Genomic DNA, 18185 nt, shown 5'->3' on the forward strand with positions numbered 1-18185 from the left:
GTAAATATTTCTATAAGTACTTGTACTTTTACTTGAGTACAGTTTTTGGATACTCTACCCACCTCTGGCTTTAAGACACACCATGTGTAAGTTCATAAGTCGACAGCATTGCTGAGTATTTTCTGCTTAAAACTGCAGTGAACCAAAGACAGTCTCAAAAACACGGTTTGAAATCGCTGGTGTTTCTGACGTCACAAACGACCTTGTAACCAATCAGATCAACGTGTGATCGTCAACCAGTGGATCTCTGAGCTGAGTGAGTGAGTGGAGGCGGGGCTCATTTGCATATTCATAGAACCGAGTTTACTAAATGAGGGAAGGGTGTCGAGTTACAGTCAAGATATTTAAAGTCCCCGTGAACCGGAAGTTGCAAACGACTTTTCTCCAGTGTTGTGACGTATTTCCGAGAGAAACGGAATACTAAATGAGGCAAAATGGTGGGCGTGGCTTTTTCCCCAACTAGCACCTGATTGGATCTAGAAAAGTAGGTGTTTTCATTCAGCCTGTCTACTGTCAGTTGGAGGGGCGTGATTACGGATGTTAAGAAGACGCCCAAACCGTCAAACCTACGTCATCAGGCAAGGTCCTCCAATGCAGTATGGCAAGCCGTTTTAGCTTTAATTGTACCCAGCCTTACTCGTCGTAATTACATTTTTACTAGTAACAATTCAATTAGAGAGCTCTACAATTAAATTGTTACTAGTAAGAATTGAATTAGAGAGCTCTCTAATTGTAATTGTTACTAGTCATAATTGGATTAGAGAGCTCTCTAATGGTAATTCTTACTAGTAACAATTCAATTAAAGAGCTCTGTAATTAAAAATGAATGGAAGTCAATGGAGACATATGACTAGTAAGAATTAATTTGTAGAGCTCTCTAATTTAATTCTTACTAGTAAGAATGCAATTGCAGAGCTCTTTAATTCAATTAAAGAGCTCTGCAATTACATTCTTACTAGTAAGAATCGAATTAGAGAGCTCTCTAATTGTAATTGCTACTAGTACGAATTGAATTGTAAAGTTCTCTAATTAAATTCTTACTAGTAAAAATGAAATTACAACAAGTAAGGCTGGGTACAATTTAAGCTAAAACGGCTTGCCATAATGCAGAGGGGAGGGGAAATTTCAGATTTTGATTAAAGATTACGAAGCCAAAAATTTTTTTTGTGTGGATTGACTTGCATGGATGAATTGTTCACCACAAAACGATCAATTTAGGCAAACAAAGTAAGTATGGTCAATTTTGAATTCATGGGGACTTTAAGGCATGAAGAAATTTTTTTCGAGGAAAAAACTTTTAAATATGTAATTTTGGTGATCAACGATGAGTTTTAAGGGATACAATTATTGACTACAGCGAGATTTTAAGAATGTTTAGATATGTGTACATTAGAAAACAAGTAAAAAAATACTGAGGAATAACATCAGTTTTACAGTGCACGATCAATCAGTTCCAAACAAAGAAAAAAAAAGAAATGCAAAACCTGTGCAAAGTGACTAGACAAAAAAGATTGAATCCAATATTTGGTGATAATATAGCATGATGCGAAATTATAACAATTTTTTGACCAGAAAGAGAATATCAGTTTTGTTTTGGCCTGTGTGAGTAAAGTCAGTCGATTTTAGTCGAATAACCATGCATCATGAAGATCATGAAGTGCTGAGGCCCAGCTTAGGACCCCAGTAACATGCCTGATGTAAAGCTGTTCTCGCGATTCTTATTGTAATCAATCACACTTTAATTCATGTAATAATCTTATATTTTTATCTTGATTATTTATAAAGTAAAAGTGAAAGAAATTGCATTTTTTAGGTATGTTTTGCGACATTGTTAATTGTTATTAAGCAATAAGGCATAATATATATATATATATATATATATATATATATATATATATATATATATTTTATTACAAGCAATGCATGTCATAATTAATTAGGCCTAACTATTAAACAGAATTATGCTTGTATCATATTTGTTATCGAAGTTTTTTTTATCGAAAATATAACAAAAAAAAACACCAAGAACGAGAAATGTTTAATTTCTCAATCTATAGCTTCGGTTATACTAGTATATTTAAACATATAAGTTAAAATACATTAATGGTAGTTATAACGTAGTTCAAACGACGTATATAATAAAGTGAGGTTAAAAAGGTTAAATCTCAGCCCGTGTTGTTTCCTGCGGTTACCATGGTGAGATGAGGACCTGACGCATTATTCTGTCTGGCCGCTAGAGGTCGCTGTTTCTCAGTCACCGGGTCCCGCTGTTAAAGCGCTTAATCCCGGGGGGTGTCCGGTCCGGTGAGTCCGTGACACGGACAGGCACTCGCGCTCGGCAGTCGGCACTGCACGGTAACGGACTCCTGCATTCCCAGCCGTGTTCCCGTGGATCCACCGAGGCTCCCGGTGACTGTGTTGTTGTCGTTACCGACGCGCTTGGAAACGGTCGTGGTCGTTACACCGGGATGAATCATGTCTTCGTTTGTGAGCCGGGTTCAGTTTTTAGACGATACCGATCCGTTCAACAGCACCAACTTCCCGGAACCGACCAGACCTCCTCTCTACACCTTCAGAGAAGATATTCCTCTCATCAACCAGATCGCGGGAGTCCACAGACTCCTCAAAGCTCCTCACAAGGTCAGAACACACCGCAAAGTTCATTACTTCACTGAATAGAGTTAGCTAGTGAGGTTTATTTGAACCTCTCTTTATTGCAGGCGCGTCACAGTACTAATATAACGTTATATATAAATTATATATGTGTGTGTGTGTGTGTGTATGTAAATGTGTGTGTAAATGTGTGTGTAATGTGTATAGCTGTACACACACGCTCTCAAAATGCTGGGTTGTTTTAATCCATGTTTGGGTCAAAATGGACAAATCCAACCGTTGGTTGTGATTATTAACCGTTGGTTTAAATGTATTTACATTTCTAAACCCAACGGTTTTGTCTATATTTTATCCAAACATGACATGAGTTGAAACAACCCCGCATTTTTAGAGTATATATATATTACCTATACCCTAACCCTATATATGTATAAGTGTCTAATAACCGTATGGAATAATCTTCAGTGTTGTTTCATTAGTGTCCGACTGTAACGAGGTCATGAACGAGTGTGAAGCGCGACAGGTGCGGCTCTGAGCCGCTTTTAGAGCCGCTCATTCATTCACTGACAGAATGAAATCATATTTTAAAACGGAACTGTTAATTGAAATTTTACACACATTACACAATATAAAATAAAATCTAAAAATATACGTTTTCATTTTTTTTGTATCATATTATATTTGATGCATCAGGGTCATAGTGAGAATATATAGTGAAAATATGCGGTTTGCTGCAGATGCTGATGTTTAAATGATGCTTGGAAATCAATCAATGAGATCTTTATAACAGTATAGCAGATATTCACATAAAATACATATAATTATCAGTATCAATAATGTCTTAGTATGATATTTAAATCGATTTTATGATCAAAGCTCTGTCGTTTTCAAACATAATGCAATGCAACACAATGATTGACAGATGAACAAATAAACCTGATGATCATATTTGATACTCGTGATTTTTATAATAAAAGATGATGATAATCAAGTAAACCTGCTTCAGTCCAGCTGAAATATTACTAACAATACTGAAGTTATTCTTGCGTTTCCTTGGCACTAACAGACTTTTACTTGATAAAAACTAAAAGATTGAATGACTTTGCATGATTGACAGATCAGTGTTTGCAAAATATAGAAACACATATTCATAATGAGAAAGAACATGCAGGAACAAAAGACAATATGAAACCAGATTAAACAAATGTAAATAAAAGGCAGCAAAACTAGCTTAACATCACATGATGTTATTGTTTGTGAATAATATTAAACATAATTATATACTAAGGGTGCTCCGATTGATCGGTCGCCGATCATGATCGGCCGATAATTGCTTTGGGATGTGTGATCGGCGGTCTCTATAAAGGCCGATCCAGAAAAGCCGATCAGATGACGCAAAACTCGCGAGACAATTTTTTTACGCCCTGGTAAAAATGGCTTCACCGGTCTGGCAATTCTACAACAGGGCTCTCAAGTGTCAAGCATTGAGCGTGACAGTCACTTATTTCGGTCTTTTGTCACGCTCTCCCGCCACACATTGTATTTCTCACGCTGAAAAACTATTTGTAATATATTTAATATGCCGCAGCGGCCAAAACTCTGGCCGCGCCGCTCTCACTGTGGAACCGGCATGAATCAAGCGCGTTTCCTCTGGTGTTGTTCGTCGAGCTACACAATAGCCAATCAGAAAATAGCACTATTGTATCTGGGTAAGATTTAACGCAACAACCAATGACAAAAATGTATCCAACACCCCCCCCCCCCCCCCCCCCCCCTTGCGTCCGTCAAATCACTCGTACATATTTTTTTCTCTCATCAAAACTGAATATGTTCATCAGCGGTTACAGTTATGTCAAGCAAGGATACGTTTGTGTTTTATTTTGTGATTACACCGGAATGAATAGAGTCCGCAACGGCGATAGATTGAAGCGCGCGTCCGAGTGAAGACTGCGCGAGGCACAGAGCACTGTATCCATGCAACTGATCGCCGTGGCAACGAGCGCGCAGCTTGAGTTCAAAAACACATTTTAGCGCTAGATTTCTTATTTAATAGCGAACTAAATGAATGATCTGCTAGTTAACTGAAGATGTTTTATTTATTTATATTAGGTACATTGTGGGACAGACTTCACTGGATCTAAAAAAAAATAAATCTAACCATAGTGAAGTGGTGGCTTTCTTAATATGTTTAAAATAATTTTGCAAGGGTTCTTCACACACACACACACACACACACAAAAAAAGGTTTCTCTACCTCTCTCTTCCTCTCTAAATGCCCACAAAATCTGACTAAGCATCCAAGAAAAAAGCAAAGTTATAGATACAGATATGGAAGTTGTTAGTTTTTGTTTTTTTGTTGCTGTGCACTTTACTACCGGTGGTCCTTTAGGTGTATTAGAAAAACAGATGGCTGACTGACTCAAAACATTATTTTGGCTACAGCCTTTTTTGTTGCTGTTTTTAGTTTAAAGTAGTCTAAAGCTAAATTTAAAGACTCAGATGTTCTGTCTTTTATTTATTTTATTTTATATTCTACAGGAAAGTTGTATGTCAAGCCCTAAGTCTAAAGCTAAATTTAAAGACTCAGATGTTCTGTCTTTTATTTATTTTATTTTATATTCTACAGGAAAGTTGTATGTCAAGCCCTAAGCTGCTCCCAATAACCAAGCTGCTATGTTAATACATGTTGCTTGCAAATAAATACACAGGTGTCAATTCATTATGCATTGTCTTCTCTTAAATGTAATACTTAATGTACATTGTTGTTAAATATAGTTTAATAAGTAATGCTACATGATAAAAAGAAGTCTTCAAATAGACCCTGTAATCGGTGATCGGTATCGGTATCGGGTGATACAGCTTCCAGTAATCGGCGATCGGTGATCGGCCCCAAAAATCCTGATCGGAGCACCCCTATTATATACCTTATATTATTATACATATTGGACATTCTGTGTCAGCTGCATCACACGTTTTTATATTAAATTTGTAAATCTGGATTGTAAACACAGTTCCCTTTCGTTGTCACTCCGAGTTCCGTCGGATGACGACGAATGGGGGTTTCGCTTAGAAGCCAATCAACTTCAAGTACTTCAAAACGAGCCAATGGCAAAGAAATGCCATGGGTCTGCGGAATTTGCATAGCGTAACTCCGCCTCACCTCGTGAGTATATAAGGAGAACGCTGGCAGCAAACCGGCATGTTTTCGCTTTGGAGCCAAGTTAATCCTTCGTTCCACAGCCATCTCTGTACTGTCAGTTCTTCAGACGAGCGAGATTCTCTGGTGTTGGTGTGACGGCGATCTCCGGCGAGGACGCGCTTCCTGCTTTTCTGTCCGTGATTCGACAGCGAGTGTGTTTCTCCCCGGGCGCTTCAACACAGTCAGAGTTTCTTTTCTCACAAAAGAGCTTGCACGCGGCACGTCTTTTTAAAGATGCCTCGCCCGTGCACTTCTGGTTGCGGTAGACTCGTTGATGACTCTGATGGGCACGAGTGGTGCATAGTGTGTTTGGGCATTAATCACGCTAGAGCAGCACTCGTGGATGACTCATGTTCTCTCTGTGGGAACATGACCATCGCAGCATTACGATCAAGACTCGGTGATCTCGCAAGAGTGAGGGTCCCCTCATCCACACCCCGATCTACTGACTCTAGAAATAGAGCTAGTACTTCGGCTGGTGGCCAGGGTGATCTGAGGATGACGGTTTGGAACAAAGCGCCGACTATCAGTCCGTGCCCAGCCGCATCCTCTCCAGTGCTGCAACCCGTGAGTGTTCGGGGGATTCCGGCGGGATCATCTTCGGGTGTCCCGCAGGTTTCCTTTGACGCTCCAGAGGATGACGCGATGTCTATCGCAGCATCACAAGGTGGGTCTGAGTCTTCTGGAAGTGAAGACTCATCACAGCTGCCACCTTCGGGTGTGAATACAGTTGTGCTAGAGTCTGATCCAGAGATGACGGCCATGCTGTCTCGAGCCGCCGCGAGCATCGGGTTAGAGTGGAACCCTCCGCCCTGCCCCGAGCGCTCGCGGCTGGATGACTGGTATTTGGGTCAGGCTGCGGACCCCCGTCCGCGTCAGGCCCCGATACCTTTCTTCCCGGACGTGCATGATGAGATCTCGAAGTCCTGGAAGACTCCCATGTCTTCCCGTGACCGCTCGCTGATTTCATCCGCCTTTCCTCCCCTCGATGAGGCCGCTGCCCGTGGGTACACTGGGCTCCCCCCGGTTGAGCGCTCTGTTGCGATGCAACTGTGTCCTCAGGGCGCTTCTTCTCGTGGTGAGCCTAAGCACCCATCCAAAGCCTGTATGTACTCGTCTGCGTTAGTGGCGAAGTCCTACAGAGCTGCGGGGCAGGCAGCCGCCTCTTTGCATGCCATGGCCATTCTGCAGGTCTACCAGGCCCAGATGCTCAGGGACATGCACGAGGGCAGGACAGACCCGGGGCTCTTCAATGAGCTGCGCGCCGCCACCGACCTTGCTCTCCGAGCGACGAAGGTGACCGCACGCTCCCTGGGTCTGGTGATGTCCACAGCCGTGGTCCAGGAGAGACACCTCTGGCTTAATCTTGCTGATGTGGAGGATGCCGAGCGGTCCCGGCTGCTCGACACCCCCATATCGCAAGATGGCCTTTTCGGCGGTGCAGTCGAGGATTTTGCCCAACAGTTCTCGACTGCCCAGAAACAGACTGAGGCTATTAAGCACATTCTGCCCCGACGGCCCGCTGCTGCCTCCACTCAGCCGACCGGGCAGAATACTCAGTCTGTTTCCCGCCGAGGGCGCCCTCCTACGGCTCCCACCCCTCCCGCCCGGCCCAAGCAGCAGCCTTCACCCGGGCCCGGTCGCGGAGGAGGCCGTAGGAAGGCGCCCCAGCCCTCTCCAGTCCCGCCCCCCGCTAAATGCCGGGTCAAGCGGCGCTCCTGAGACGGGCTGCTCAGGGATGATGTACACTTCTCAGGAGGTGGTAGCAGGACCACTCCTTCCCCCGGTGGAGGGCCGGGGGAGAATCTTGAGAGAAGTGACACATTCATCTCTGAGCACACAGAGTTCTCGGACGACACGGTGCGCCGCCCCCGGGCCGTGCACCCCTCGTCCTCCTCTGTCCCAGAGCCGGATGACAGTGCGCGCCGTCCACGGACCGTACCACTCTCATCCTCCTCTGTCGCCAGACCCCTGGCAGAGCAGACCCCCGTGGAACGTTCGTCCTTCCCTGGTCTGCTCTGTCAGGACGCGGTCTATGACTGTACCCCCACACCGGGCCGCTATGCCGTCCACGTCTGGGTCAGTCATACCGCCTCGCTGCCCCACCGACGGGAAGTCTGTGGTTCGCATGACCCCGCTGGTTCAGTCCTTGGGAGCTTGGCTAGAGCTTCCCAACCTGTCCCGCTGGGTCGCACGAACGATCAGGCTCGGCTACGCGATTCAGTTCGCGCGGTCTCCTCCCCGCTTCAGGGGAGTCCGCTCCACTATGGTCGGTGGCAATGCCCCTATCATGAGAGCGGAGGTTGCTACCCTGCTGGCGAAGGGTGCGATCGAGACTGTCCCTCCAGCCGAAATGAGGTCCGGGTTTTACAGCCCCTACTTCATTGTCCCGAAGAAAACCGGTGGGTTACGGCCAATCCTGGACCTGCGCGTATTGAACCGCTCCCTTCACAGGCTGCCGTTCAAGATGCTCACCGCCAAACGCGTTTTCGAATGTGTGCGGCACCAGGATTGGTTTGCAGCGATCGACCTGAAGGACGCCTACTTTCATGTCTCCATTCTCCCTCGACACAGACCGTTCCTACGGTTTGCTTTCGAGGGACAGGCATATCAGTACGCAGTTCTCCCATTCGGGCTAGCCCTGTCTCCTCGCGTCTTCACGAAGGTCGTCGAGGCAGCCCTTGTTCCCCTCCGGGAACACGGGGTTCGCATTCTGAACTATCTCGACGACTGGCTGATTCTAGCTCACTCTCGAGATCAGCTTTGCGAACACAGGGATTTGGTACTCCGCCATGTAGCCCGTTTGGGCCTTCGGGTCAACTGGGAGAAGAGCAAACTTTGCCCCGCGCAGAGGATCTCTTTTCTCGGTATGGAGATCGACTCGGTCGCCATGTCCGCGCAGCTTACGAGCGAGCGCGCGCAGTCACTGCTGACTTGCCTGAGACAGTTCGAGGGCAAGAGTGCGGTTCCACTGAAACTTTTTCAGAGGCTCCTGGGGCATATGGCATCTGCAGCCGCGGCAACGCCGCTCGGATTGCTTCATATGAGACCGCTTCAGCTTTGGCTTCGCGACCGAGTCCCGAGGTGGGCATGGCAACACGGCACCCTCCGAGTACCAGTTACTCCGACCTGCCGTCAGACCTTCACCCCGTGGGGGAACCTCAGCTTTCTACGGGCAGGAGTGCCTCTGGAACGAGCTTCCCGGCATGTTGTTGTAACGACAGATGCCTCCACCACGGGCTGGGGTGCCATGTGCAATGGACGTGCTGCCGCGGGCTCCTGGACAGGACCCCACCGCTTATGGCACATCAATTGCCTCGAGTTGCTGGCTGTACAGCTCGCCCTGCGCCGCTTCCGAGCCGTGCTCTCGGGCCAGCATGTACTAGTCCGATCAGACAATACCGCGACCGTAGCGTACATCAACCGCCAAGGTGGTCTGCGCTCCCGCCGTATGTCACAACTCGCCCGCCACCTCCTCTTATGGAGTCAGAAGCATCTGAGGTCGCTTCGAGCCATTTTCATCCCTGGAGCCCTGAACTGTGCAGCCGACGAGCTGTCACGGCTTCAGCCCCTCCCCGGAGATTGGCGACTCCATCCCCAGACGGTTCAGCTGATTTGGGACCAGTTCGGGGACGCACAGATGGATCTGTTTGCCTCTCACGACTCGACCCATTGCGCCCAGTATTATTCCCTGACCGAGGGCACGCTCGGCACGGATGCTCTGGCACACAGCTGGCCGCGGGGCCGCAAATATGCGTTTCCCCCAGTGAGCCTTCTTGCGCAACTCCTGCGCAAGGTCAGGGAGGACGAGGAGCAGGTCACTCTGGTCGCGCCGTACTGGCCCACCCGGACCTGGTTCTCCGAACTTGTACTCCTCGCGACAGCACCTCCTTGGCCCATACCTCTGAGGAAGGACCTACTTTCTCAGGGACGGGGCACCCTATGGCACCCTCGTCCCGATCTTTGGAACCTCCACGTATGGCTCCTGGACGGGACGAGGCAGGTTTGAGTACCCTGCCACCAGCGGTGGCGGCTACCATCACTTCCGCTAGAGCGTCGTCCACGAGACACCTCTATGCGTTGAAGTGGAACCTCTTCGTCAACTGGTGCTCTTCTCACCGAGAAGACCCCCGGAGATGTTCGATCAACGTCGTGCTTTCCTTCCTTCAAGAGGGGTTGGAGCGAAGGCTGTCTCCCTCCACCCTCAAGGTCTATGTCGCCGCTATTGCCGCACAGCATGATCTTATAGAAGGTAAGTCGGTGGGGAAGCATGACCTGATCGTCAGGTTCCTGAGAGGAGCGAGGAGACTGAATCCTCCTCGCCCTCCTCTCGTTCCCTCTTGGGACCTCGCAGTGGTCTTATCCGCCCTGCGTAGTGCTCCCTTTGAGCCTTTACAGTCAGTCGAGCTTAACTTCCTGTCAATGAAGACGGCGCTTCTGACTGCATTGGCCTCCATCAAGAGGGTAGGGGACCTGCACGCATTCTCCGTTGACGAAGCGTGCCTGGAATTCGGGCCGGCTTACTCTCACGTGATCCTGAGACCCCGGCCTGGATATGTGCCCAAGGTTCCTACCACTCCCTTCCGGGGCCAGGTGGTGAACCTGCAAGCGCTGCCCCCGGAGGAGGCAGACCCAGCCTTGGCACTGCTCTGTCCAGTACGTGCTCTCCGCATCTATGTAGACAGAACGCAGTGTTTCAGGACCTCAGACCAGCTCTTTGTCTGCTATGGTGGGAAGCTGAAGGGAAAGGCTCTCTCCAAGCAAAGGTTGTCTCACTGGATAGTGGACGCCATTGCTTTGGCATACCAGCAGCAAGGTCGACCGTGCCCCCTTGGTGTGACTGCCCACTCCACCCGGAGTGTGGCATCCTCTTGGGCTCTAGCGCATGGCGCCTCGCTAACAGACATCTGCAGAGCTGCAGGCTGGGCGACACCTAACACATTCGCCAGATTCTACAATCTCCGAGTGGAGCCAGTGTCCTCTCATGTACTCGCTTCAACCAGCTAGTACCGGACCCGCTCAGGTGTCTTCGCTTGCTCGCCACTCCACTCCACGGACTGGATACGTGCGATATTCTCCTCAGGTGAGCTTCTCCGAAAGCCCTGAGTTCCTCCAGCACTCCTGACGTCGGCGCCAGTGTCTCTTGCCTGCGCGTCGGCTAGGTGCCTCCCGTGTGCATGGTACCTCCCTGAGCTACCCCCACATGTGTATTCCCACTGTAAGCCTCTCTGAGCATGTGTCTTTCCCTTGGCAAGCCACCTTGCCACCCCTGGGGTTGAAATATTCCACCTGCGGCTGGACACCCCAGTGATTCCCCATATGCATCCCTCGGGTCATATGTGTATCTTTAAGTCCCCCCCTCTGGGTTGGCAGTAATTGCATACTTCCCTAAAAGATCTGGGATATGCTCCCCAGTGTACCTTGGTATTCCTGTGTTAAATAGGAGTCCTTCGTCCGTGCTAGGCTCACGACAGGGATCTCAGATTTACGCAGGGCACTGGAAGACAGCTGGGAAGGTGGCGTGATTAGACTGGTATCCCCATTCGTCGTCATCCGACGGAACTCGGAGTGACAACGAAAGGGAACGTCTCGGTTACGGATGTAACCCTCGTTCCCTGAGTAGGGAACGGAGACGTTCCGTCTTCCTGCCACTTTCCGCTGTACCGCGGGGATCGCCTGAACTCAGGTTGGCTCCTCAGCGAAGAAACATGCCGGTTTGCTGCCAGCGTTCTCCTTATATACTCACGAGGTGAGGCGGAGTTACGCTATGCAAATTCCGCAGACCCATGGCATTTCTTTGCCATTGGCTCGTTTTGAAGTACTTGAAGTTGATTGGCTTCTAAGCGAAACCCCCATTCGTCGTCATCCGACGGAACGTCTCCGTTCCCTACTCAGGGAACGAGGGTTACATCCGTAACCGAGACGATTTGATTCTCATGTGATTTTGTATCTGATCTTTATTAGTTTGATAGAGATGTTTGGTAACTGACATCATATATCCAGTTGGTTTCTCCTCTCTGGTTTCTCCTCTCTGGTTTCTCCTCTCTGGTTTCTCCTCTCTGGTTTCTCCTCCTCTCTGGTTTCTCCTCCCTGGTTTCTCCTGGTTTCTCCTCTCTGGTTTCTCCTCTCTGGTTTCTCCTCCCTGGTTTCTCCTGGTTTCTCCTCTCTGGTTTCTCCTCTCTGGTTTCTCCTCCCTGGTTTCTCTCTGGTTTCTCCTCTCTGGTTTCTTCTCTCTGGTTTCTCCTCTCTGGTTTCTCCTCTCTGGTTTCTCCTCCCTGGTTTCTCCTGGTTTCTCCTCTCTGGTTTCTCCTCTCTGGTTTCTCCTCCCTGGTTTCTCCTGGTTTCTCCTCTCTGGTTTCTCCTCTCTGGTTTCTCCTCTCTGGTTTCTCCTCCCTGGTTTCTCCTCTCTGGTTTCTCCTCTCTGGTTTCTCCTCTCTGGTTTCTCCTCTCTGGTTTCTCCTCTCTGGTTCCTCCTCTCTGGTTTCTCCTCTCTGGTTTCTCTCTGGTTTCTCCTCCCTGGTTTCTCCTCTCTGGTTTCTCCTCTCTGGTTTCTCCTCTCTGGTTTCTCCTCCCTGGTTTCTCCTCTCTGGTTTCTCCTCTCTGGTTTCTCCTCCCTGGTTTCCCCTCACTGGTTTCTCCTCTCTGGTTTCTCCTCCCTGGTTTCCCCTCACTGGTTTCTCTCTGGTTTCTCCTCTCTGGTTTCTCCTCTCTGGGTTCTCCTCTCTGGTTTCTCTGGTTCCCCTTTCTGGTTTCTCCTCTCTGGTTTCTCTGGTTTCTCCTCTCTGGTTTCTCCTCTCTGGTTTCTCCTCTCTGGTTCCTCCTCTCTGGTTTCTCCTCTCTGGTTCCTCCTCTCTGGTTTCTCCTCTCTGGTTTCTCCTCTCTGGTTCCTCCTCTCTGGTTCCTCCTCTCTGGTTTCTCCTCTCTGGTTCCTCCTCTCTGGTTCCTCCTCTCTGGTTTCTCCTCTCTGGTTCCTCCTCTCTGGTTTCTCCTCTCTGGTTCCTCCTCTCTGGTTTCTCCTCTCTGGTTCCTCCTCTCTGGTTTCTCCTCTCTGGTTCCTCCTCTCTGGTTTCTCCTCTCTGGTTCCTCCTCTCTGGTTTCTCCTCCCTGGTTTCTCCTCTGGTTTCTCCTCTGGTTTCTCCTCTCTGGATTCTCCTCTCTGGTTTCTCCTCTCTGGTTCCTCCTCTCTGGTTTCTTCTCTCTGGTTTCTCCTCTCTGGTTTCTCCTCTCTGGTTTCTCCTCTCTGGTTTCTCCTCTCTGGTTTCTCCTCTGGTTTCTCCTCTGGTTTCTCCTCTCTGGTTTCTCCTCTCTGGTTCCTCCTCTCTGGTTTCTCCTCTCTGGTTCCTCCTCTCTGGTTTCTCCTCTCTGGTTCCTCCTCTCTGGTTTCTCCTCCCTGGTTTCTCCTCTCTGGTTTCTCCTCTGGTTTCTCCTCTGGTTTCTCCTCTCTGGATTCTCCTCTCTGGTTTCTCCTCTCTGGTTCCTCCTCTCTGGTTTCTTCTCTCTGGTTTCTCCTCTCTGGTTTCTCCTCTCTGGTTTCTCCTCTCTGGTTTCTCCTCTCTGGTTTCTCCTCTGGTTTCTCCTCTGGTTTCTCCTCTCTGGATTCTCCTCTCTGGTTTCTCCTCTCTGGTTCCTCCTCTCTGGTTTCTTCTCTCTGGTTTCTCCTCTCTGGTTCCTCCTCTCTGGTTTCTCCTCCCTGGTTTCTCCTCTCTGGTTTCTCCTCTGGTTTCTCCTCTGGTTTCTCCTCTCTGGATTCTCCTCTCTGGTTTCTCCTCTCTGGTTCCTCCTCTCTGGTTTCTTCTCTCTGGTTTCTCCTCTCTGGTTTCTCCTCTCTGGTTTCTCCTCTCTGGATTCTCCTCTCTGGTTTCTCCTCTCTGGTTTCTTCTCTCTGGTTTCTTCTCTCTGGTTTCTCCTCTCTGGTTTCTCCTCTCTGGTTTCTCCTCTGGTTTCTCCTCTCTGGTTTCTCCTCCCTGGTTTCTCCTCTGGTTTCTCCTCTGGTTTCTCCTCTCTGGTTTCTCTCTGGTTTCTCCTCTCTGGTTTCTCCTCTCTGGTTTCTCCTCTCTGGTTCCTCCTCTCTGGTTTCTCCTCCCTGGTTTCTCCTCTCTGGTTTCTCCTCTGGTTTCTCCCCTGGTTTCTCCTCTCTGGATTCTCCTCTCTGGTTTTTCCTCCCTGGTTTCTCCTCTCTGGTTTCTCCTCTCTGGTTTCTCTCTGGTTTCTCCTCTCTGGTTTCTCCTCTCTGGTTTCTCCTCTGTTTGCTTGTGGTGTTGTGTTTTTCTGTGTCAGTCTGTCATTGGAGGGAAAGTCATGGACAGTATAATTGGATGTTTTGGTCAAATCTGTGAAATAAAGTAGAGGTCAGCGCTGCTCCCAGAATGCCATGTCATCTCACTCGCACTCACAAACACACACACTGATGAAGATGAAGACGATGATGATATATCTGCCTCCTGTGAGGTCTTTCCAAATATGAGGCCAAAAGGGATTAAAACACCCAAATTCTTATTTTCCACCTATTCAACACCGTATCAACACTCTCAGTCAATAGTTATTTAGTAAGAGATCAATTCTGCTGTTTTCCATCAGTGTTCAGTGTGTAATGTTGCGGTTTGATCATGAGAAAGCTCCAGTTCTTCTCTATATCAGTGTCAGTATCTCTGAACTCCTGAAACGCCTCCATTGTAGTCTTGAGTTTCTTCTGGGAGCGAACACGTCACAATATTCCTCATTATAATAATTCATACGCAGAATAAAGGGGCGGGGTCTGGTTGAGTTAGTTAGTAGTGTGTTAAACCGGTGGTTATGGAAAGGGGCGGGACATTTCCCAAACACACTCGAAGCGCTCGACCAATCACAACACACTGCTCCAGCCGACCAATCAGAGCACAGTGTGCTTTTCAGGAGGAGGGGCTTCACAGAGACAGGAAGTAAACAGAGCGTTACTGACAGACTGAGAAGAGAGGAGCCGCAACAATGGAGAATATGAGGAGAATAATCAACATTCAAGCATGAAGCCCCCCTGAAAAAGTTCATAATATGGGCTCTTTAATGCTTACTATGAACATTTTAATAAAAATGCTTATTATTTACATTTATACATTTGGCAGACACTTTCATCCAAAGTAACTTACAATGCATTTAAGGTAAACACATGCATCATGCATTACCTGGGAATCAAACTATTTTATTTAAATAACCATATTTTCAAAATACATTTATTTAAATAGCTTAGAATCAGCATAAATCTGTTCATTGTGAAAACAATGTCATTTATTCAGTTCAAAAGTATAAACCGCTGTGGAACAAGAAATATTCAATTTGTAAAAATGTATGAGATTGAAACAAATTGTATTTATTGATGATAAATGTGAGTAAATATGTTTCCCAGTGCAGCTGTGATCCGGAGGAAAGCCGCGAGCTGAGCTCCGGTCACAGATCTTCTGCGTGTGTCTCACATTCTCGGGTTATAAATAGACGGGCTGCATCTCATCCACAGTGTAAGTGGTAGTTAGAGAAGTACAGCGACTGTCCGACTGTCCTTCACTGCGGTGCGACACCCTTCACCCGCGCTCCCCAGCCGAGAGAACAATCCAGATCTCCGCCGTTTAATATCTCCTGAGGGAAAGTCGCCGCTCAGAGTTGCAAAGATTCAAAAATTAAAACAAAAATCCACTTAAATCCACTCAAGTTAAATTCTCCAGGAAATTTCTCATTTATGTATTTAATGTTTGTTTATTATTCAAATTTAAAGTCCCCCTGTAGTGAATAATTTTATCCCTTAAAACTCATCTTTGATCACCAAAATTATATATTTAAATTTTTTTCCATGAAAAAATATTCGATAAAATATCTTGACTGTAACTCGACACCCGTGCCTCATTTAGTATGCGCGGGTCTATGAATAGAGGGAATGCATTAACGTCACTTCCCCGCCGGAACACGCCCCCCTCAGCGGGACTGAGTGGCAGAAGAGCTGCTGCGTGACTGGAGTTACTAGGGGAAACTGCGTTAACGCGAGTAAAACAAACTATTATCAGTTAAAACTAAAAGTTGGACTCGATATAGTGTTCCTTACAACTTATCAAAGATCCAGTGATCATGGATATTGACATGCAGTCAGGAATCGTGTTTCCTGACATTTATATGTGCCTGATTTCGACGCCGGGGAAATAAATGAAGAAAATTTGCCTGTAAACGTTTTATATAAATACAATATAGATAGGTCTAAATCCGAGTGATCACTTACATTAATGTTATACTGTATATCATCATATCGTCCAGCCCTAAAACTTGTATAGTTTTTTGTCAGTGTTTATTTAAAAACATCCAATTATGCAGAATATAGTCTGTTCTGTTGCTTTTTGCAGTCTGTAAAAATATACAGTACCTCAGATTTCTGGTCAAATCTAGTTGTACAGTCAATCGCAAAGCTCTTTCCCGTTTTAGATGTGTTTTGTGTGTTTTTCACGGCGTTCACGCTGAAAACAAATGCTGCCGCTCAGTCTTTTTGCCACTTGTGGGCGTGACCGCATTCACTCCGGCCGACGGTGACGTCATGCGCATACCCTCTATATGCAAATGACCCCGCCTCCACTCACTCACTCAGCTCAGAGATCCACTGGTTGACGATCACACGTTGGTCTGATTGGTTACAAGGTCGTTTGTGACGTCAGAAACACCAGCGATTTCAAACCGTGTTTTTGAGACTGTCTTTGGTTCACTGCAGTTTTAAGGAGGAAATACTCAGCAATGCTGTCGACTTATGAACTTACACATGGTGTGTCTTAAAGCGCATTAAAAACACCACATAGACACATAAACAACATTAAACGCTGGATTTACACCACAGGGGGACTTTAATATCTAGTTTATTTAGTCTATCTGTGAATCTCTATGCATCTGTCCACAGTAGAGCTGCACGATTAATCGTTAAAGATCGCGATTTCTGTCTATTAAACCTTTGACAATCACAGCGAACATTCAGATCTGAGCCAGAGAGAGCAGTTATATAGATGTGAGTGAGTGTGTGAGGGAGAGAGAGTGTGTGTGTGTGTGTGTGTGTGTGAGAGTGCGTGAGTGAGTGAGTGAGTGAGTGAGTGAGTGTGTGTGTGTGTGTGTGTGTGTGTGTGAGTGCGTGTGTGAGAGTGTGTGTGTGTGTGTGTGAGAGAGAGAGAGTGAGTGTGTGAGTGAGAGTGTGTGTGTGTGTGATTGCGTGAGTGAGTGAGTGTGTGAGTCAGAGAGAGAGTGTGTGTGTTTGTGCGTGTGCGTGTGAGAGTGAGAGTGTGTGTGTGTGTGTGTGTGTGTGTGTGAGTGAGAGAGAGAGAGTGAGAGTGTGTGTGTGTAATGTGCTGTGTTGTTCCAGTAATAAACTGGTCTGTGTTTCCTATGATCTGTGGTTTGCTGTTGATCCTCTCACAGCCTCATTTGAGCACATTTAGTGCTACATCACTAAAATAATTACTATTGATTGTAAATAGAAACATGCGGATATCACTCATGCCTTTCAGCAGGTGTGTGTGTGTGTGTGTCTGTGTGTGTGTGTTCATTCGTCCGTCAGACACATTCTTGGATGCGATGCGTTAGTTGACCTTAACTCAGACCTGAAGTTGCGCTGGAGAGCGAGTGTTTGATTAGGGTTTGGCCGAGGAGACGCCGGCGTTACGACACCGAACCAGCCTCGCAGAGGTCATGTGATCGATCGCCAGCCAATCATGAACACGTTTATGTACTGACCCCAGGCTTGTGAATAACAGTGTAGGGAATAGAGGCGAACGAGTGAATGTTTAGTGTTTCTGTGAACATTATGGTTTAATTTATACACACACCTGTGTTTGACACGAGCAGCTGGTCGACACACTCTTTGGTCACACATACTAACATTTGAACATGTGAAACCTTCAGCACGTGTGTGTGTGTGTGTGTGTGTGTGTGTGTGTGTGTGTGTGTGTGTGTGTGTGAGTCGATGTCTGTCGCTGCAGGTCGAATCTGCCGAATTAGCATGACGACCCGCCGTGTGACTGTTGATCAAAGCTACAAATCAATCGACACGCGCTCAGAGTTCATACTGGAGTTAAAGTGAAAGCACGTGTGTGTGTGTGTGTGTGTGTGTGTGTGTGTGTGTGTGTGTGTGTGTGTGTGTGTGTGTCTGTAAGACTGCTGTAATCAGGGTCACTGTCTGTCATTAAATAAAACTAAAATTTAGTGCTGGGAAACGATTAATCGCATCCAAAATAAAAGTTTGTGTTCATATAATATGTGTGTGTGTGTATACGGTGTATAATTATTATATATATAAATACACACACGTGCATGTATATATTTAAGAAATATTTGCATACTGTATATTTATATATAATTTATATGATATAGAAATAAAATATTA

The 18185-nt window shown here is 47.0% G+C and overlaps 1 protein-coding gene across 1 annotated transcript in view; it reads left to right on the forward strand.

The window, feature by feature from the left end:
* The first annotated feature begins 2298 nt into the window (after positions 1 to 2298).
* fhod3a (formin homology 2 domain containing 3a) overlaps positions 2299 to 18185 on the forward strand; it is an 87874-nt gene continuing 71987 nt past the window's right edge. The window contains exon 1 of the mRNA XM_056260246.1: positions 2299 to 2640. Within this exon, the coding sequence (XP_056116221.1) occupies positions 2476 to 2640 (165 nt within the window). The 5' untranslated portion in view covers positions 2299 to 2475. The remainder of the gene's footprint in view (positions 2641 to 18185) is intronic.

Source organism: Rhinichthys klamathensis, unplaced genomic scaffold (genome assembly GCF_029890125.1).
Source record: "Rhinichthys klamathensis goyatoka isolate OS25496 unplaced genomic scaffold, OSU_Roscu_1.1 h1tg000176l_1, whole genome shotgun sequence".
NCBI lineage: Eukaryota > Metazoa > Chordata > Actinopteri > Cypriniformes > Leuciscidae > Rhinichthys > Rhinichthys klamathensis.